Source organism: Salmo salar, chromosome ssa10 (assembly GCF_905237065.1).
Source record: "Salmo salar chromosome ssa10, Ssal_v3.1, whole genome shotgun sequence".
Classification (NCBI taxonomy): domain Eukaryota; kingdom Metazoa; phylum Chordata; class Actinopteri; order Salmoniformes; family Salmonidae; genus Salmo; species Salmo salar.
This window is the reverse complement of record NC_059451.1, coordinates 106,573,447-106,595,907: the sequence shown is the minus strand read 5'-3', so window position 1 is coordinate 106,595,907 and position 22,461 is coordinate 106,573,447. Positions and strand designations below refer to the sequence as shown.

At 43.4% G+C, this 22,461-nt stretch overlaps 2 protein-coding genes across 6 annotated transcripts in view; both read right to left on the bottom strand.

The window, feature by feature from the left end:
* Nucleotides 1–1,276, bottom strand: part of LOC106561377 (FYVE, RhoGEF and PH domain-containing protein 4) — a 103,197-nt gene extending 101,921 nt beyond the window's left edge. For both annotated transcript variants that reach the window (XR_006757071.1, XM_014125258.2), the window contains exon 1: nucleotides 899–1,276. Coding sequence is in view for 1 of the 2 variants with exons in the window: in XM_014125258.2 (XP_013980733.2) it covers nucleotides 899–1,010 (112 nt within the window). In the remaining variant the exon portion in view is untranslated. The remainder of the gene's footprint in view (nucleotides 1–898) is intronic.
* Nucleotides 1,277–1,714: 438 nt separating this feature from the next.
* LOC106561378 (protein bicaudal D homolog 1) overlaps nucleotides 1,715–22,461 on the bottom strand; it is a 69,830-nt gene continuing 49,083 nt past the window's right edge. For 2 of the 4 annotated variants that reach the window (XM_014125262.2, XM_014125263.2), the window contains 5 exons: nucleotides 16,838–16,990; nucleotides 14,930–15,409; nucleotides 11,492–12,655; nucleotides 11,117–11,268; nucleotides 6,550–10,197 (listed from right to left, as the gene is read on the bottom strand). In XM_014125262.2, coding sequence (XP_013980737.2) covers nucleotides 9,507–10,197; nucleotides 11,117–11,268; nucleotides 11,492–12,655; nucleotides 14,930–15,409; nucleotides 16,838–16,990 — 2,640 coding nt within the window. In that variant the 3' untranslated portion in view covers nucleotides 6,550–9,506. Of the gene's footprint in view, nucleotides 4,199–6,438; nucleotides 6,512–6,549; nucleotides 10,198–11,116; nucleotides 11,269–11,491; nucleotides 12,656–14,929; nucleotides 15,410–16,837; nucleotides 16,991–22,461 lie in introns of those variants that run through there. The other 2 variants (XM_014125265.2, XM_014125264.2) reach the window with 2 other exon arrangements.

Below are 22,461 nucleotides of genomic sequence, written 5' to 3'. Positions count from 1 at the left end.
ACAGACTCTCAGTAACAACAGAAAGAAGGAACACTCGTCAAGGGGTTGAAATAGAAACATATTTGAGGCATTAAGGGAAATTACATAACAGGTTAAGACATGTCTGCAACCTTCCACCTCATACATATCTGACTGTTCAGCAGTCAGCAGTCTAGTGAAATGCAATCCCCTCTCTGTACAAACATATACTACAGGTGTGTTGGCCATTCCATACTTTCACAATAGCTCAATAGCCTAGCCCAAGATTATGGCAACAATATATGTTCACCCAATGACTAGGTTATGTTCACCCAATGACTGGAGGCTCCTGTCTCAGCCTCCAGTAATAATGCTGCAATAGTTTGTGTCGGAGCGATAGGTTCAGACTGTTATATCTGGAGTATTTCTCCGGTCTTTTCCGGTGTCCTGTGTGAATTTAAGTATGCTCCCTCTAATTCTCTCTCCCTCTCTTTCTCTCTCTGTCTCTCTTCTCTCTGAGAACCTGAGCCCTAGGACCATGCCTCAGGACTACCTGGCATGATGACTCCTTGCTGTCCCCAGTCCACCTGGTTGTGCTGCTGCTCCAGTTTCAACTTTTCTGCCTGCGGCTATGGAACCCTGACCTGTTCACTGGACATGCTATCTTGTCCTGGACCTGCTGTTTTCGACTCTCTCTCTCTCTCTACCGCACCTGCTGTCTCTAACTCTGAATGATCGGCTATGAAAAGCCAACTGACATTTACTCCTGAGGTGCTGACCTGCTGCACCCTCTACAACCACTATGATTATTATTATTTGACCCTGATGGTCATCTATGAACGTTTGAACATCTTGGCCATGTACTGTTATAATCTCCACCCGGCACAGCGAAACACTTCACTACCAGCTACGCACTGCCATCGGTCCGGCAGTCACTCACCTGAATATTCCTCATGCTCCATGTCGGATTCGACAAAAGTTCGGGGTTTCCTCCGGAAGGCGACCCGTCTGAAGTCGTCCATGTCCTTATCCTCTGCTGACCGTTCCAACATCGAAAAAGATTTAGAGTGAGAAGCTCTATCGGGTAGTCGAGCTTACTTGAGCACTAAAATGCACAATTAGCATTCAACATATTAGGCTAGAGTTCATTTAATTCCATGTCAAACAATATTCCAACTAATCATCGACCGCAAAATGAAACAAACGTGTTGAAGGTGTCACTGACAAGTACACAGTTATTTTCCCAGATAGCCTACGCGCCACAATAGACGCTGATGACAAAGTCCAAAGTCAATGCGCTGGTGCGTCCGGTCTGCGCTCCCCTAAATCATCATGATCCGTTAATCTCTGTACAATCACCTTGAAGCAGACTATTCCAAACCCCGCCCTGTTTCACTGATGCAGCCTGTATCCGTTGCTCTGATTGGAGGAGGAACCCCCCCATCCCCGTTCGATATGGAACAAGATAGTGATCAATAGGCTATTATTACGATATGAATATCGTGTTGGTTGTAGGAAAACAATAGCTTACAGAGAGAACGTACCACTTCCATGAATAGCTGAAAGGCGTTTTGCATACAATCTACTGTAAAATAATGACAGGTTGTGCTGTGCCTGTGGTACTTATTGTAATAAACATCCATAATTATAACGTAACATTTTAAAATAAATGGAAACTGTTATGAAATGGATGACATACATAAGGTTATTAGGACCATCATACTTGAAAAAAAATACTCAGCCAATACAGTCCATATTACTCCAAGACAGTTGTTTTTATTTGATATTGAAACCGATGTTACACTGTTTTAAATGGAGTAAAAAATATGAACAAGAAACCCAATACAGTATATTGCTGTCTTTTCATTCCTTTTTTATTTATTGATTAGTGTCTCTAACGTCAGGGCACTGTACTGTATCGCCATCTTCCAATGATGAAGGTAACTTGTGCAACAACCAAGGGCGTAGACAAATTGTTCTCCAGACATCAGTCACTAGACTAGCGTTGGACCTCACTCCTCTTCTTCATCTTCTTCTGTTCCACCCAAGGTTTCATAATACAAACAATGCGGTTGCAAACATGCTTTCACCAGCACTAACTGTGTGGATTCTAAGGGTGATTGTCCTTTGTGGTTACAGTATACACATGTCTCACCAGAATAAACCCAACTAAGTTCAATAAATCCACCCACATTTGTGAATGAATGAATGAATACAGAACTGTAAGAAAAATCTATCACAATGCATCTGGCTCCAATCCATAAGGAACTAGGTGTTCAGATTCCCCTTCAATAAAGCTGACTAGTCAAACATAAGACATAATCATTACTATCGACTCAAAGGAAATAGAGAAAGAGATACAGTGGATGTGAATCAGGCAAATGAATCATGCAACTCAAACATTAGCTACATCATCAACGCAAACACACGGTTTGTTCTTGGCTCTTCTTGCATTAATGTTTCAACTAGGTTAGCCAGATCATCAAAGCTTTATACAAATTGATCTGAAGGTGTAAGCGTGACTCACAAAATCCTTCCGATATCCTGTTCTCAGCCTGCTGGTTAGTGTCATGATATCATATGCGACAAAGCCATATAGATCTATACATGGCTCTGATAACCGGAAGAGAGATGCTTGGATCGAGATACCATCACAGTCATTGGATCCCACAGAGCATCCAGACAACGAATCTAAGTCATGTCCACTGTTATTTTGTCAACGCAAAGTCCTTATTGTGCTTGTAAAGAACAATGTTTGGAGGAGAAGGTAGTTTACCTTTCGTTTGAACCGACAGTATTTCATTCATGCCCCAGCATGATATTTGATTACCGTAATTTCCTTTGGGTTAGACATTAAACAAGCAATCTCTGACACATAAACAATGCCATGTTTAAGAAGAGCGAATTCAAATGCCTTATTTAGACAGAAACATGATACTAGGGGGCCACAGCATTGGGGGATTGTGTTATCTGAATTGTGTTAAAACTAAACTGAGGAGGGGAGTCTTGTCACACAGATCAGGGTAAAGGCCACATCCAGGCTTACTAACCTAGGCGTCACCTCATCTCCTACCTTTAGTATCAGAGTGTCTATATCAAATAAGATTTCACCTACATGACAAACATAATCAATCACCTCAGCAGTAACTGTGGTTTAAAAAAAAGAAAAACGGATGTCAAAAATATCATCTTTGTCTTGCAAAAATGTTGTATAAAAAAAGCATCTCAAGTGTAGTGATGTTAGATTGGTAGTTAAAATCAACACAACCCACCTCATCAAACATTACCATTGTAATGCAATATCACTTCCATTCAATTAGTCTCTCCACAATGATATCAAATTCAATGTGTACTTCAACACTACCATGTAAAGACAGAAGCTATTACACATGTAGAGATGATCCTTACAAACTGATGCTTTTACATGGCTAATATTCTGTCTAGTCTGTTAGGCAAGTTTGTAAGCATCTCACATCACCAAAAGGAAACCTTGTTATTGACAGAAAATGTGATGCTAAACTTGTAGGATATAGACCATCCAAAACCTTGTTATATTCAATTGGAAAAGAGTTCAAATGTTTTTATTTTTTGACGATATCAATGAGAACATAACAGCCATAGTTTAGTGAATCAATCCTCATGACTTAAGTCTAAACACCACAGCAATAATACTCATTTTGAATTCCATTTTAAAGAATGACCAACAATCAAATGATATCACACGCAAATTAGAAGTAATAAATAAATGAACAAAACACAAATCAATAAATAACCAAGTCAGTTAAATAGATAATAAATCATCATATAGATACAATACATCGTTTAAGTCAATATTTGTTAGTCTGGTGTGTGCACTGCAGTCCGGTCCTCCAGTCTATCTTTTCTGGACAGGATCTGACGTCATTCCAGCCCAACCAGTGAGGAGCACCACACCCCTCATCTTCTCGGTAACCCGACCAACCAGGAGAAAGTGTGGCCTGTGGAGGCGGGGCTTGCTGAGGGAACACAGAAGTGGGATGCCAGGTTGAGTGAGATGGGAGACAGGAGTCCCTGGTGCTGTGTGTCTCCAGGAGGCCTGGGCCCATGGGTAGGGGCGCGCTGGCTAGATGCCTAGGGACCTGGGGGGTGATGCTGCTGGACCAGGGTGTTGAGGGGGTCCAGGGGGCCTCTGCTGCTGCTGGAGAGGGGTGGTGTCTGGTCCTCCTGGAGGGCTGTCGCAATGTTCGGACTCGGACATGGACTGCGAGGAGGACGGGAGGGAGAAGAGAGTAGAGCGAAAGAGGACAGGATAGCAGGGAATATAGTAAAAAGGACATGTATCCCAATGGTGCTATAAAGTGCTCAGAAATCAACAAACAAACAAATGGGAGGGACCAAAACTGTTCCCAGAAACAACAGCGATGGAAATTGTTAAAATTTCAGGAAAGGTGAAGCACATTTAAAATATTTTGGGAGAACCGACTTGGTCAAACAACATTATGACTAAGAAAAGAAATAGACAGGACATTAGATTTGTCAGCAGTTACGTATTTGCCTGTAGTGACGATTCAGAGCCAATGAGATACCTACTGTATGGGTGGGTTATAGAGGGCTGAGGTTGGGGACTGTAGTGAGATGAACTAGTTAGTTCTGTATGAAACGGATCTAGGACTGCATTAGTAGAAGAAGCAGAGTATTACTGGTGGCGAAAGTGTCATGGAAAACCAATGCATTTGCCAACAGTAATATAGCCATTATCCTGCTCAATAGTTCAAAACAGTTTAATGTGGCCAAGTTATAAAACCCAACGCCTCACCCTTTTACTCCATGTGCTGTGAGGACAAATACACAAGTCTTCACGTCTTAATGAGTTAGTTAATATTTTGTGTGTGAACTATTATACAGATACCCGTGATGAAATGTGTTTGATGAAACAACTATTATTAATTCATTCATATCTGTGTCTTAAAGGTCCAATGCTGCCGTTATTATCTCAATATCAAATCATTTCTGGGTAACCTTACTGTGATTGTTTTCAATTAAAATGGTCAAGAAGAACCAAGAAAAAAACTATTTCTCTGGGAGTGGTCTGAGTTGGGAGGGAAAACTGAAAACTAGCTGTTATTGGCAGATGTTTGGAACTCTTTTTCTTATTGACGTATTAACTTATTTGCCGCCTGCTGATGTCACCATGCAGGCCACAACTCCATCCCACCAAAACAGGCTGAAAATTCAGGTGGTCTTTTCAAACAGCTCTTACACTAAAAGGGAATTTCATGATTTTCACAATTTCACAGTATTATTCCAACCTCATAGTGTGGAAATATACAGTGAGCTACAAAATTATTGGGACAGTGACATATTTTGTTTTGGCTCTGTACTCCAGCACATTGGATTTTAAATTATACAATGAATATGAGGTTAAAGTGCAGACTGTCAGCCTTACTTTTTGTACATAGTCCCCCCATTTTAGGAGACCAAAAGTATTGGAACAAATTCACAAATATGTGTATTGAATTAGTCAAAAGCTCAGTATTTGGTCTCAATGATTACATCAAGCTTGTAACTTTACAAACTTGTTGGATGCATTTGCTATTTATTTGGTCTGTTTCAGATTATTTTGGGCCCAGTATAAATTAATGTAAATAATGTATTGTGTCATTTTAGAGTCACTTTTATTGTAAATAAGAATAGAATATGTTTCTAAATACTTCTACATTAATGTGGATGCTACCATGATTACAGATAATTCTGAATGACTCATGAATATTGATGAGTGAGAAAGTTACTGACGCACAAATATCATACCCCAAGACATGCTAACCTCTCACCTTTTTTGAGGGGGTATGATATTTGTCGGTCTGTAACTTTCTCATTCATCATTCATGATTCATTCAGGTTTATCCGCAATCATGGTAGCATGCACAACATAGAAGTGTTTAGAAACATATTAAAATCTTATTTACAATAAAAGTGATTCCAAAATGACACGATACATTATTTACCATTAATTTCTATTGGGCACAAAATATCTTGAAACACAACCAAAACAAACAGCAAATGCATCCAACAAATGTGCAGAGTCACAAGCTTGATGTAGTCACTGTGTGCTATGAATATGGGAGCAAATTTTACTTTAATACACATAAGTGAATTTGTCCCAATACATTTGGTTCCCCAAAATGGGGGGACTATGTACAAAAAGTGCTGTAATTCCTAAACGGTTCACCCGATATGGATGACAATACCCTCATATTAAAGCCGACAGTCAAATCTAAACTTTTGGAGTATAGAACCAAAATAATAAAAAATGCTTCACTGTCCCAGTAAGTGTGGAGGGCACTGTATATAAAACACAGGAAAATAATGTTTTGGACTGCACTGGGCCTATAAGAACCAGCCATGTAGGGCATGCTGTGTATATCCTGCAGGCCCAAGGCACAAGTAGTGCAAGTAAGAGAAGTGGAAAGAGATGTAGAGCTCAGGCCTCTGGGACGTTACCTGCAGGCTAGGGAGGCTCTTAGTTGTGGGGAGAGTGACGATACTGAGGCAGAGGCAGCAGGCTGCTGACAATCTATGAGAAACTGATACATTAGACAGATATACAGTGTGGGGACAGTCAGGGTTAGTGGGACAGACAGACACACGGGTGGACAAGACAGGAGGAAAGACTTGTCAGGGACAGAGACAGTGGCCTTGTCATGTAATAACTCAACATGTCTGAGGAGAGGACATCATTTGGGAAACATTCCGCTGTCTTTTGGAGTATAAAATGAGAGCATATGGCATTATAATGTTTATGCTTTCAGCAATCTTTCTTGTAATCGCTTTAATTTTATTGGAATATCACATTTTGGAAGTTAACATCTTACTGCAATACAGTCCATTTGAGTTAATACAATATACACATTCTTATGTTTTTTTAATGATTTATTTGTCTAGAAAGTAAATGAATAATGCTTTCTACAGTCAGACATACCACATAAGTTAATATTGTGTGAGAATTGATATTTATGCTTATATAAGAGTGAGAAAGATAAACAATGAAAGAAAGAAAGAGAAAAGGGAGAGAGATAGAGCGAGAGAAAGAGAGCTCTCTGTTCATTTTGCAAGGCCAAAAATGGGCTTGTGCATCACTGAATGACTGCTCGTTATTTAAAACCAGCCTCATCTGTTCCAGCTGACAAGGCATTCCTCTATCCATCCCCAGAGGAGGATGGACAGCACTATTAACGTACAGGACTCACACAAGGAAACACACAGACACACATAGAACATTTACGCACAGTTTCAAATCCAGTCATGTATTTTTCTGTGCTGCATCAAAAGGAGACAAACAAACCAAAACAAACGACCATCATGGTGGCTGTCAGACTTAGTATTCAATTGCTGCTCATCTACGGCTATGGGCTAAAACCAAATCAGCATATTTAGATCAGATGAGTTATAATATCATACATGAATGAATGAATGACCCTGCAGCCTTGGGTTTCATTTTTATAGAGTCAAAGTCCAACCAATGTTATGTCACAGGGATTGGAGCTGAATGTACATGGGCATTCTTCACCTCTTTTTGTGTCAATAAAAACATTTGACCATTGTAGGAGCCGAAGCCAATAACCACAGATAGGTCAGTGTGAGAAGTAACTGGTAGGGAAGAGGGCCAAACAGCATTTGACAGGAATGTCTCGTTGGGAATTAAGACACTGCCATCTGCTGGCACTACATGGGCATAGGGTTGATTTGGGGTGCTTTTCAGGGCGTGTTATTTTCAGGGTGATATGAGCGTAGTAGGGCTGGGGGGTGTGGTTAGGGTATCATAGAGAGGAGGTCACACTGGTTTCCATGCTGCTCTGAATGGTTTATCTGCATTTAAACCATTTATATACTTTCTCTTAGATCGGACTGAGCAAAGTCACATGCATGCCACAACAAACATCTATCAACACTGACAGAAAAAGCATGATAGATCATTCTCTCAGTTTCTGTCTCGCACACGCACGCACACACACACACACACACACACACACACACACGTGTTTGCTATGTTTTCTATATTCATTATAGACTAAGGTCACAAGGAACAAGGAAGTCAAGCTATACTGTACTTAGTATAATGTAGAGAAGGGACTGATTGTGGCACTGAATAGGGCTCTGAAATCAGGTAGAGCTTGGTCAGCCAGTGTATCTCTGTAGACACATGGAAGCGACTTCTGTCAAATGCTTTTTGCTCTAGAGTTGTAGAAAATTGAAGATTAATATTATACAATGGCTTGAAAATGTTAATCAATCATGGGGAATGCAAACTAGAATGATTCCTTGAAATCTTTCTCATGACATGAATAGTAATATGATTTGGAGTGTTATCAAAATTGTTTAATTGATAGACTGTGTCAGAGGCTGCGTTTACACCACTAATTGGTCTTTTGACCAATTACATCAAATCTTTTGACGTCAGATCTTTTTCAGAGCTGATCTGATTGGTCAAAAGACCAATTAGTGAAAAAAAGATCAGAATTGGGCTGCCTGTGTAAACGAAGCCGGAGAAGTACTGTAAAGTGGCCTACATAGTAATGTACCGTGTAGAAATAGATAAGGTTCCTTTGTATAATTTGCATCGCTGCCATCTCTGCTTAACAAAAGAAGATTCCCAGAGATTTAAACAAGGTTTAATATTTTCTGTGGCAAACATTCATAGGGATACATCAGAGGAGGCTGGTGGGAGGAGCTATAGGAGGACAGGCTCATTGTAATGGCTGGAATGGAATCAATGGAACAGTATCAAACACATCAAACGTATAGAAACCACATGTTTGACTCAGTTCCATTCCAGACATTACAATGAGCCCGTCCTCCTGTAGCTCCTCTCACCAGCCTCTACTGGGATAGACTGAGGAATTCCAATGGCTATCAATGTGTTTCAGCTGTAACTGTGTAAATCAGCCACTGAGTGGCACCATTGGTCAATGAGGCCCACAGTACACATGGTAGCTCTGCGCAGTCTATAGATGGTTGGAAAAAGCAACGCATGTATTGACTACAAAGAGACTTTGATCATATGCATTGAATACAACAGGGAAAATCAATTGCCTAATAATGTTAATAGCCATTGGAAAAATAATTTGGTTGTGTGATATGAGAAGTATGTGCCAAGTGTGGGAAATACATCATTGTGTTATACCGCATCAAATATCTCCAAAATGTACAAGTATCCCTCACACTATCTTAAGCTCATTAAACACACCACATCCTCATACACTAAAATTCTACATTATTTTTCATTAGAATTTCACATTTCCTAGTATATTTCTCACATACAGTATATTTAATTTATTCTCTAAATCCCTTTATTTACAGAAATGGACAATAGCAACTGTGGTGCCTTATGAGCCCAAAACTACAAACAGACTGTTGAGTATTGTCTGCAGATGGAACAAGCTCTGTTGGGCTCCGTCTCCTAGCCAATCCCTGAGAAGAGTGTCAGTACTGCATAGGCATAGGTCAAGCCAGACACAGGAAACAGGAAACCAGTCTGTCCTCCTCTCTGCTTCCAACCCACCCCCCCGGACTCAGGGCTGGGGCATCTGGGAACTGTAGGAGCGAGGGACAGGGTTGCTGGGAGATGTGGCCAGAGCAGAGGGCCGAGGTGCATCTTTTTGGGTACGAGTTCTCACCGACCCCGGCGACAAGTGTTGCCAAGTCTTGGGAATGGGTGAGCGGTAGGGAGATGCAGGGGCGGAGCTAGGAGAGTGCAGACCAGAGTCTCGACTGTTAACGAGTCGACAGAACTCTAAACTCAGCGACTCTGGGTCAATGATGAAGGTCTGAGTGCCCAGGGACCATTGGGGGTCACCCAGGGGAGGCAGGGAAGAGAACTGGGATGTGCCTCTGTCTGAGGCCGACCAAGGGTTGGAGGACAGGGGCAGCTCCAGGGAGGGAGGGCTGCAGAGGGTCAGGGAGGTGTTGAAGGGGTGGGGGCTGGTGGAGGAAGGGCTGTGTATCATGGTAGGGCTGGGGGGAGCGGTGAGAGCGGCTCGTCGACTTACTTTGGGCGGGCTGCTCTTGAGTTTGGGCACCTTTGTGCCGCGGCTGCGGTCCCTGGTCTGCTCGTGGTCAAACTCCAGGTCCTCCAGGCGTTGGGTCAAGGCCAGCTTCTGCTGGATGGCCATGCGGAGCAGGGAGTTCAGGGTTTTCTTCTCATCCTCCGCTGCTGCCAGCTGTCTCTGCATCTCATCCAGCTGAGTCACGTACTCATCACACCTAGGAGAGAAAGAGAGTCAGTGAGAGAGAGAGAGAGAGGACAGAGCGAGACACACAGAGAGAGACACACAGAGAGAGAGAGAGACACAGAGAGAGAGAGAGACACAGAGCGAGAGAGACACAGAGAGAGAGAGAGACAGAGCGAGAGAGAGACAGAGCGAGAGAGAGAGACAGAGAGAGAGACAGAGCGAGAGACAGAGCGAGAGACAGAGCGAGAGACAGAGCGAGAGACAGAGCGAGAGACAGAGCGAGAGAGAGACAGACAGAGCGAGAGAGAACAGACAGAGCGAGAGAGAGACAGACAGAGCGAGACAGACAGACAGAGCGAGAGAGACAGACAGACGAAAGACAGACAGAGCGAGAGAGACAGACAGACGAAGACAGACAGAGCGAGAGAGAGACAGACAGACGAACAGACAGAGCGAGAGAGAGACAGACAGACGAACGCAGACAGACAGACAGACAGAGCGAGAGAGAGACAGACAGACAGACAGAGCGAGAGAGAGACAGACAGACAGACAGAGCGAGAGAGAGACAGACAGACAGACAGAGCGAGAGAGAGACAGACAGACAGACAGACGGAGACAGACAGACAGAGCGAACAGACAGACAGACAGACGAGACAGACAGACAGACAGACAGACAGACAGACAGACAGAGCGACAGACAGACAGACAGACGAGACAGACAGACAGACAGACAGACAGACAGACAGACAGACAGACAGACAGACAGACAGACAGACAGACAGACAGACAGACAGACAGACAGACAGACAGACAGACAGACAGACAGACAGAGAAAGACTAAGAAATACCCTTGTGCAAGCCGGAAATACACAGATCAAACTCATCCTCTTTGCACAGTCTTACACATTTGTGTTGTAATTAGCTGCATGAGATCCCAGAATGCCCCTCACCTGGTGGCGAACATGGCCCTGAGAGAGGAGAAGGTGGCGGCGTCTTCTTTCAGAGCCTTCAGCTCGTTCCTCAGCTTCATCATGGTCTCTGTCACCATGCACTTCTCATTCTCATACTTGCTCTTTAGGTTAGCCAGCGCCACCTCTGCAGTCTGGAATAGAGGGTGGGTTAAGTTCAATTCAAGATATCAGATTGTAAACATGTGGTTTCAACTTTATATCTCTACCAAAACACAGGTCTAATGTAATGCTCTATGCAAAGGAACATTGATCAAACCTCTTAGAGAATGTTGAAAACAATGTGATGACATTCCCAAGTAGTGGCCTAGTCCCAGATCTGGAACCAGAGGTACTCAACCCTAGTGCTCTGCTCACCTGTTTGTTGGCTTTGAGCACCAGCCTGAGCGTGGCAATCTGCTCCCTCTTGGTGCTGAGGAGGGACTTGAGCTTGAGGATCTCCTCCATGCAGGCCTCCTTGTCCTTGTCGAACAAGGGGGCCAGCTCTCGGGCTGCCGCTCTCTGTCGAGACAGCTGGAGGGAGCGGTCCACGGCCCTCTGCAGGTGTTTGATCTGGTCCTTGATGATGGCGTTCAGGTTGTAGATGTTCATGGGCTCCTTACGCAGATCTCCACTTGCCTCGGGAGGCATGGGGGAGGAGGAGGAAGGGCCGTTGGTGCCGTTGATGACCGGGGAGTCCATGAGGGTGCGGGTTGGGCTCCGCTGGCTGCCTGGTGCTGGGGACTCCCTCCCTGTTTCCCCGTTGTCCCCACTGGGGGGTTCTTTGGAGGGCGAGTCTATGGGGCTCCGTGGGGCCTCGGAGAACCCGGCGTTGATAGCGGCGAGGCGTCTAGCCAGTCGAGGGGAGAGGAGTGCCCGGGGGTCCTCAGAGCCCTTGAGGCTGCCGCTGCGGGTGTTGCGGCTCTGGCGGTAGTAGTCCAGCATGACGCGGTTGGGCGTCTCATTGTTGCAGAGACACACGTGGTGGTAGAGCTGGGCCAGCTCCTCGCTGAATGTTACCAGCTCATCCTGTGCTGTGTTCAGCATGCTGTGGCTCTCTGAGGCCACACCCGTCGCCGTCTTTAGTTCTGCCTCCAAACACGCCACCCTATCGTGGGAATCGCGGCAGCTCTGCTCCAGCCGGTTGACCTGCTCGTCCAGAGCCTGGACCTTCCCATCGCTGCTGCTCTGCTCCTCCCCCTTGCCCTCCACACTCTGGTTATAGTTCTCCTTCAGGGCTTTTAGCTCCGCCTTCAGGTCGGTCACCTCGGTTACTGCCACCTTGTACTTACACTCCAGGATGTCCATCCCGTGGATGTCCACCTCGTAGTCACGGTGACAGGGCGAGGGTGACCCGTTGGACTTCTCAGACTCCTGAGCATCAGCTATCTCCTTGTCACTTTGGAGGTGCTTCATGGCGTTGACGCGCTCGGTGAGGCGTTGGACGTGCTCGTGTTGCTCCGTCAGGGCGCTCTGTATGTGCTGCAACTGGGTCTGGGACTCCTGCAGGTTCATCAGGAGGCCTGACTTCTCACGCTCCACCTAGAGGTCAGGAGGACATACTGCAGGGTGAGGACCACTCAGACCAGAGCAGCATTACCACAGACAGTTTAACGTATTTGTGATCAGTCATCATATCAGAGGAGCTAGTCAGCCATCCCCTATTGGCTGACTATTGGAAGAGGCCCAGGGAAACAAAGTAAAATTAACTATTGAAGAAAGTTTAGAAGCAGTCGAACAGCGAAACTTTCAATGAGTTCAGCAGTACAGTACGCTAGTCCCATAAATAACCCTGTCTGGCTAGTGTGTGTGTGTGTGTGTGTGTGTGTGTGTGTGTGTAGGTTGCCACCTGGGTCCTCAGATTTGACCTATTAGAACTGCACCACAGGTGAGCTGAGAGATTTCCACTCCACTACTGTGAAACCTGGCAAGAGATTGCTTGAAAGAACAGAATATTGTGTTTTATAATTTTGTGTCTGTTCCTGTCCTCTGACCAGACAACACCCTATAAATACAAAGATACTGCACAGTCCCAGGTTATCTACACGTCATACAGACAGAGAAAAAGATAAAACACAATAAAAAGCTCAATCTGTAAATTCTCAAACAGAACTGATCCACTGATTTGTATGCATAGCCATAGCATCAGCAATCAGATATTTCATTTTTCACCCATTGAGAAAAAAATTGGTTTGGGGACCTCTCAGTAGATATACAACAGGAACTATAATCTTGGTGGTTCGAGCCCTGAATGATGATTTGCTGAAAGCCGTAGTATATCAGACCATATACTACGGGAATGACAAAACATGTCTTTTTACTCTTGTAATTACGTTGATAACCAGTTTATAATAGCAATAAGGCACCTCGGAGGTTTGTGGTAAATGGACAATATACCACGGCTAAGGGCTGTATCCAGGCACTCCGCGTTGCGCTGAAGATAAGAACAGCCCTTAGTCATGGAATATTGGCCATATATCACACACCCCCGAGCCTTATTGCTTAATTATAAACCACTTTTATGTTTTAGTTTTATACCAAATGTTTCTCATATTTTATATGGTTACCATTGAGGTTAAATTGAGTGAGTTTAATGTAATGCTTGTTGGGAACAGATATAAATTACAGCACCGTGAGGATGACAAATTAAAGCAGCCCTCTCTACTGAAAGCAATTAAGAACCTGCTGTTGTCTACTTTAGGGATAATGGAACCGTGATTAATCCAAGAGGGGACATCCATTTATAGAGAAATTCAAACCTCTACAGTAATACTGTTTGGATCCACAAATGTAATCATTCATTTCCCCACTGACCTCAGTAAGAAAAATAAGTAAGCTTTCTATTCATTGCTAGACATTCTCTTAAACAGTGTGTGTGTGTGTGTGTGTGTGGGCTTCTATTCCTGTCCTCTGTCTCTAAGCAGCGTGGTAGAGCGGCAGCCTGTCTTTCTTTCTCTGCCTTCCTTCTACTCTCCTCTGGATCCTCCGCCCTACGCTGCTCTGTCCTGCACTGTCGGACACTAATCGCCTTGACAGGCCTCCCCATGGCAGACGCCGTCCTCCTCCACTCCTCCACTCCTACCGTTCTACTCTCCCCTGCTATTGTTACTACATGTCCCCACAAATCATCCAAATCAGCCCCTATGGCCCTTCTTAGACAGAAGTCTTTTGAGTCCAAAATAGCTCTGAAACTAGTCATGTAAAGTCATTGGTAAATCATAATGAGCGTGGTCACAGACTAATGGTTTGTTAGAGAATAAAAGATGGATGACATCTGACAAGCTTTTTTTGGGGGGGGGGGGTCTTGTTCTCAAAATGTCATCACCTTGTCATTGGTTGGCTGCAGGCTGCAGTAGTGTGATGACAGGATGGTTGTTATCAGAGGGGCAGGTTGTTAGGTTGTCCAATGATGCTGGTGAGACACCCATTCCTTAATGAAATGTGCTGTGGACAGTCGATAACAGTCTCCTAATGCATTCGGTGTGTAATTCGTTGGTTTTGTCTCTCTAACCACATTGATTTGCTCAGAGCAAATGAGGAAGGTGGTTGGATGAAGGATATTAAAAGACTCCCTGGTAACAACAAGACCCAGGTACAACCTCCCTTGAACATTTTCACAACAATAACTTAGCCTGGTCCCAGATCTGTTTGTGCTATCTTGCCAACTCCTATGGTCATTGTCATGCTAAACATTACAATGACCATAGAAGTTGGCAAGACAGGACAAAAGATCTGAGACCAGGCTAACAATCACTCAGCCATAGTAGTGAGAAGAACACTCTGTCTCTCAAACGTTCATCTAGACTAGAGACCCACCTGAAACAGCTGCTTTTTTACTTTCTGCATCTCAGACAGGTTGAGCTCGCTGAAGAGATCAGACACAGGACCATGCAGCCCCTCCCCCTTCCTGGGCAGCCGGTAGTCGCCGTTCATCTTAGCCAATCCCAGGTGTCCATTACAGTGGCCGTTGCTATCCTCATTCCCATTGGCTCCATTATGCATGGTTGTACCATTACTCCCGACCTCTTCGGTGGCAAATTTGAGCCCGTCGACAGTGGCGGTGAGAGCCAGGTGGGCTCCGGCCCCGTACACACTGTCGCTGAGGGTGATGTGGTGGGCTAGCTCCTTCCTCAGGCTGTTCTTCTGCTCCCTCTCAATTTTCAGGGAGTCCAGAGCCTCCTCCAGCTGGGACTGAGAGATGTCCTTCAGACGCACAGCATCCTCCAGCTGGCTGTTCAGCAGCACCGTCTCCTCCTCCAGAACCTTGATCTCATGCTTCAGACCCTCATACTCCACCTGGTGGAGAGAGGGAGCAGGGGACAGGGGACAGACAGAGGAAAGGAGGGAAAAGGGACACACAGATAGAGTAAAGGGGACACACATAGAGGACAGTCAGACAGAAAGGACACAAAGGACACAGAAAGAGGACAGGGTTAAGTAAAGTACATTGTAAGTAGGTTTAAGGTCAGATAAAAAAAAATGACTGTAAAAAGTGCTGTGCTTGTTGAATGTCCTTCCCTATAAGCGTGCTGAAAGTCTGTTGTCAACTCAAAGCGAATTAAAAAATTATTGTCTTTCAAAATTTGGTCAGATATACTTGGATGTGTAGTGTCAGCGTTTGTTGCTGGCATGTCATGCCTAAGTTTGCTAATCTTGCCAATTAAACAATTATTAAAGTCAGTCGGTTTTGTGATGAATGAGCCATCTTATTCAATGAATGATTTTTACTATCATTCTTTATGTCATTTATCTTGGTTTCATAGTGTAGTTTCTTCTTCTTTTTATTCAGTTTAGTCACATGATTTCTCAGTTTGCAGTGTGTTTGCCAATCGGTTGTGCAGCCAGACTTATTTGCTATTCCGTTTACCTCATCCCTCTCAGACATACAATTTTTCAATTCCTCATCAATCCACAGGGATTTAACAGTTTTTACAGTCATTTTCTTATTGGGTGCATGCTTATTAGTAACTGGAATTACCAATTTCATAAATGTGTTGCTCCTCATTACACACCACACCAACAAATATTCTTTACATCAACAACATAGGAATCGCTACAAAATGTATTGTATGACCTCTTATACACTATATTAGGCCCAGCCTTTGGAACTTTGGTTTTCCTAGATATGGCTACTATATTGTGATCACTACATCCGATGGATCTGGATACTGCTTTCAAGCAAATTTCTGCAGCATTAATAAAGATGTGATCAATACATGATGATTTCATTCCTGTGCTGTTGGTAACTACCCTGGTAAGTTGACTGATAACCTGAACCAGGTTGCAGCACTGGTTAACAGTTTGAAGCTTTTTCTTGAGTGGGCAGCTTGATGAAAGCCAGTCAATATTTAAAATCACCCATAAAATATACCTCTGTTGATATCACATACATTATCAAGCATTTCACACATGTTTTCCAGATATTGACTGTTAGCAGTTGGTGCTCTATAGCAGCTTCCCATAAGAATGGGCTTGTGGCAGATGAACCTGTAGCCATCTTACTTCAACAGTATTTAAAATGAGATCCTCTCTAATCTTTACAGGAATGTGGTTCTGAATAGAAACAGTATCAAACAAATCAAACATATGGAAACCACATGATTGACTCCGTTCCATTCATTTCATTCCAGCCATTACAATGAGCCCGTCCTCCTATAGCGCCCCCCCCCACCAGCCTCCTCTGGCATGCAGTAAACCATAAACAGTAATGGTGTTGATGCTGACCTGGTTCTGTTTGAGGGTGGACACTAGTTTTTGCAGGGTGATGTTCTCCTCCTCCAGCTCAGTGTAGTCCTGTAGGAGTCGCGCCTCTCGGAATTTATACTCCCTGATTTCCTCTCTCATCCTGCTCCGCTGCAGCTCCAGCATCTCATTACTCTGGGAAGGAAAGAGAAGGACTGTCGGGTCATAATCTGCAAGCAATTCAACAGATCAATAGATCATTTTTGGCTAATGTATTGAAAATGAAATACAGAAAGATCTCACCAATACACCTTCGGCAACAATTACAGCAGTGAGTCTTTCTGGTTAAGTCTCTAAGAGCTATGGACAGCTGTATTGTACAATATTTGCACATTATTCTTAAAATTATTCAAGCGCTGCCAAGTTGGTTGTTGATCATTGTTAGACAGCCATTTTCCAGTCAGGGGTGTGAATACTTAGTTGAAGTCGGAAGTTGACATACACCTTAGCCAAATACATTTAAACTCAGCTTTAACAATTCCTGACATTTAATCCTAGTAAAAATTCCCTGTCTTAGGTCAGTTAGGATCACCACTTTATTTTAAGAATGTGAAATGTCAGAATAAGAGAGAATTATTTATTTCAGCATTTATTTCTTTCATCACATTCCCAGTGGGTCAGAAGTTCACATGCACTCAATTAGTATTAGTATTTGCCTTTAAATTGTTTAACTTGGGTCAAACGTTTCGGGTAGCCTTCCACAAGCTTCCCACAATAAGTTGGGTGAATTTTGGCCCATTCCTCCTGACAGAGCTGGTGTAACTGAGTCAGGTTTGTAGGCCTTCTTGCTCGCACACGCTTTTTCAGTTCTGCCCACACATTTTATATAGGATTGAGGTCAGGGCTTTGTGATGGCCACTCCAATACCTTAACTTTGTTGTCCTTAAGCCATTTTGCCACAACTTTGGAAGTATGCTTGGGGTCATTGTCCATTTGGAAGACCCATTTGCGACCAAGCTTTAACTTCCTGACTGATATCTTGAGATGTTGCTTCAATATATCCACATCATTTTCCCATCTATTTTGTGAAGTGCACCAGTCCCTCCTGCAGCAAAGCACCCCCACAACATGATGCTGCCACTCCCGTGCTTCACAGTTGGGATGGTGTTCTTTGTCTTGCAAGCATCCTCCACTTTTCCTCCAAACATAACAATGGTGATTATGGCCAAACAGTTATATTTTTGTTTAATCAGACCAGAGGACATTTCTCCAAAAAGTACGATCTTTGGCCCCATGTGCAGTTGCAAACCATAGTCTGGCTTTTTTATGGTGGTTTTGGAGCAGTGGCTTCTTCCTTGCTGAGCGGCCTTTCAGGTTATGTCGATATAGGATTAGTTTTACTGTGGGTATAGATACTTTTGTACCTGTTTCCTCCAGCATCTTCACAAGGTCCTTTGCTCTTGTTCTGGGATTGATTTGCACTTTTTCACACCAAAGTACGTTCATCTCTAGGAGATAGAACGCGTCTCCTTCCTGAGCTGTATGACGGCTGCGTGGTCCCATGGTGTTTATACTTGCGTACTATTGTTCATACAGATGAACGTGGTACCTTCAGGCGTTTGGAAATTGCTCCCAAGGATGAACCAGACTTGTGGAGATCTACAATTGCTTTCTGATGTCTTGGCTGATTTCTTTTGATTCTCCCATGATGTCAAGCAAAGAAGCACTGAGTTTGAAGGTAGGCCTTGAAATACATCCACAAGTACACCTCCAATTGACTCAAATTATTTCAATTAGCCTATCAGAAGCTTATAAAGCCATGACATCATTTTCTGGAATTTTCCAAGCTGTTTAAAGGCACAGTCAACTTAGTGTATGTAAACTTCTGGCCCACTGGAATTGTGATAGTTAATTATAAGTGAAATAATCTGTCTGTAAACAATTGTTGGAAAAATTACTTGTGTCATGCACAAAGTAGATGTCCTAACCGACTTGCCAAAACTATAGTTTGTTAACAAGAAATGTGTGGAGTGGTTGAAAAACGAGTTTTAATGACTCCAACTTAAGTGTATGTATGTAAACGTCCGACTTCAACTGTATATACTATATATACAAAAGTATGTGGACACCCCTTCAAATTAGTGGATTCGGCTATTTCAGCCACACCCATTGCCGACAGGTGTGTAAAATTGAGCACACAGCCATGCAATCGCCATAGACAAACACTTGCAGTAGAATGGCCTTACTGAAGAGCTCAGTGACTTACAATGTGGCAACGTCATAGGATGCCACCTGTCCAACAAGTCAGTTCGTCAAATTTCTGCCCTGCTAAAGCTGCCCCGGTCAACTGTAAGTGCTGTTATTGTAAAGTGGAAACGGCTAGGAGCCACAACGGCTCAGCTGGGAAGTGGTAGGCCACACAAGCTCACAGAACAGGACTGCCGAGTGCTGAAGCGCTCAGTTGCAACACTCACTAATGAGTTCCAAACTGCCTCTGGAACTAATGTCAGCACAAGAACTGTTCGTCGGGAGCTTCATGAAATGGGTTTCCATGGCCCAGCAGCCGCACACAAGCCTAAGATCCCCATGCGCAATGCCAAGCATCGGCTACAGTGGTGTAAAGCTCGCCGCGATTGGACTCTAGAGCAGTGGAAACGTGTTCTCTGGAGTGATGAATCACTCTTCACCATCTGGCAGTCCAACGGACGATTATGGGTTTGGCGGGTGCCAGGAGAACGCTACCTGCCCCAATGCATAGCGCCAACTGTAAAGTTTGGTGGAGGAGGAATAATGATCTGGGGCTGTTTTTCATGGTTTCGGTCTAGGCTCCTTAGTTCCAGTGAAGGTAAATCTTAACGTAAAAAAATCTATATATATATTTATTAATTATGAAATTATGAAAAATATTAATAACATTCCACCCATGAGGTCAAAGAAGGAACTTTTGACAAACAGAATAAAAACAACGTTGTCTGATCCATATAATAGGCCAACGAGAAGGGGAGACTCAAATACAATATGACGTCCATCTAACCTGGAGGAGGAAATTATTGTGCTTTGGCAATGTGGGTGGGGTTATATCCTGCCTGTTTGGCCCTGTCCGGGGGTATCATCGGATGGGGCCACAGTGTCTCCTGACCCCTCCTGTCTCAGCCTCCAGTATTTATGCTGCAGTAGTTTATGTGTCGGGGGGATAGGGTCAGTCTGTTATATCTGGAGTATTTCTCCAGTGTCCTGTGTGAATTTAAGTATCTCTCTAATTCTTTCTTTCTTTCTTTCTTTCTTTCTTTCTTTCTTTCTTTCTTTCTTTCTTTCTTTCTTTCTTTCTTTCTTTCTTTCTTTCTTTCTTTCTCTCGGGGGACCTGAGCCCTAGGACCATGCCTCAGGACTACCTGGCATGATGAATCCTTGCTGTCCCCAGTCCACCTGGCCCTGCTGCTGCTCCAGTTTCAACTTTTCTGCCTGCTGCTATGGAACCCTGACCTGTTCACCAGACGTGCTACCTGTCCCAGACCTGCTGTTTTCAACTCTCTAGAGACAGCAGGAGCGGTAGAGATACTCTCAATGATCGGCTATGAAAAGCCAACTGACATTTACTCCTGAGGTGCTGACCTGTTGCACCCGCAACAACTACTGTGATTATTATTATTTGACCATGCTGGTCATTTATGAACATTTGAACATCTTGGCCATGTTCTGTTATAATCTCCACCCGGCACAGCCAGAAGAGGACTGGCCACCCCTCATAGCCTGGTTCCTCTCTAGGTTTCTTCCTAGGTTTTGGCCTTTCTAGGGAGTTTTTCCTAGCCACCGTGCTTCTACACCTGTATTGCTTGCTTTTTGGGGTTTTAGTGCTGGGTTTCTGTACAGCACTTTGAGATATCAGCTGATGTAAGAAGGGCTATATAAATACATTTTATTTTATTTGATATGATATTGTCCAAGAACAAACTTTCAAGTGGCACTGACCCAACAATGATAAAATAGTAAATATGCGCATCCACCGGAAATATGGCCGATGCTCTCTACGCTGGTGCCAATATCCTAAGATTGGCTATAGGCCTACTGTTCGTTCAATTAAGTTGAGAATTTTGATAACTAAAAGAGAGATTAGAGTTTTTTCATTGTCTTCTATTTACAGCAATAGCCATTTTCTTTCCAAATTATGTTTTCCAGTGATTGTATTTTTACGTATTGCAATATACCTGGCTGGGCCTCTATACTTTGCAACTCAACAATCATGTATTTGGTATTTGCCGCGCGCTGCCCAAATTGAGTGCCCTTCCGACTTTAGGCATTGCGGGTTTTTTTTCTTCATATTCCAATAAGTTAATGATCCTCTGTGGCCAAATCATGCTTTGTGGTGTAACGATTTGATGTATTTCTGTATAGACAGGAGTAGGCTAATTAGGTTATATAATTTTGGTAATTTCATAAAATGTACTTGAAGCTTAGTGTTCTCATCGAACCACATCACACTTTGGAGTGTAGGCTATACCAGCCGTTTTCAAGTATATTCAATAAATGTTCATGCCTCTGACATGCGGTTATGATAAAAAGTGTTGTAATAGCCTACAGTTTTCTTGACATTTTGTTTTAATTATTGTGATAGGGTTATGTTTTACTGGTACAGCGTACCTGTAACGGCTGTTGCAGGGAGTAGATCAAGGCGCAGCTTGGTGAGTGCTCATCATGTATTTATTGTACTGAGAACACATAAACAAAGAACAAAACCCGACAGCCAAACAGTTCTGTCAGGTTAGCAACACTAAACAGAAATTAACCACCCACAAAACCCAAAGGAAAACAGGCTGCCTAAGTATGGCTCCCAATCAGAGACAACGATATACAGCTGTCCCTGATTAAGAACCATACCCGGCCAAAACAAAGAAATACAAAACATAGAAAAAAGGACATAGAATGCCCACCCTAGTCACACCCTGGCCTAACCAAAATAGAGAACAAAACCCTCTCTATGGCCAGGGCGTGACAGTACCCCCACAAATTATTTTGTCGAGACCACATTACTTTCACCGCTGGCCATAACAAAGTGGCTGAATACTTATTGAATCAAGGCATTTCAGCATTTCATTTTTAATTCATTTATAAAAATAGCTAAAAACATAATTAGACTTTGACATTATGGGGTATTGTGTGTAGGCCAGTGACACAAAATATCAATTGAATCCATTTTAAATCCAGGTTGTACGACAACAAAATGTGGAAAAGGTCATCTGGTGTGAATACTTTCTGAAGGCACTGTATAATATACTGTATATACATTCACAATACATGTTTCTATAACATATAATAGTATGCACTGACTATGTGTAGATCACCTGCTAGCTGCCAACCTGTCTATACTCGGTAGTTACAATATGATGTCATTATAATACTTACACTATCTATGTGTCAAAACATGAACTAAAACAGTCTGGCATGCATCAGCACTCCTAGTATGTGAATTAGTGGCACTTTGCTGCATGTTCTGAACCTTCTGGATGCAGTAATAATAGATGTCTTTGCTCTATAAGTCCAGTCCAGATACCTGGCCTCTCGCCTCTCTTTAATGCACCAACTCTAAATAGGCCACCCCCCACACACAAACACACACAATGCAATTTCCTGAAGAGGAGTTGTGAATCCTAAGAGCATTGGCTACGGGC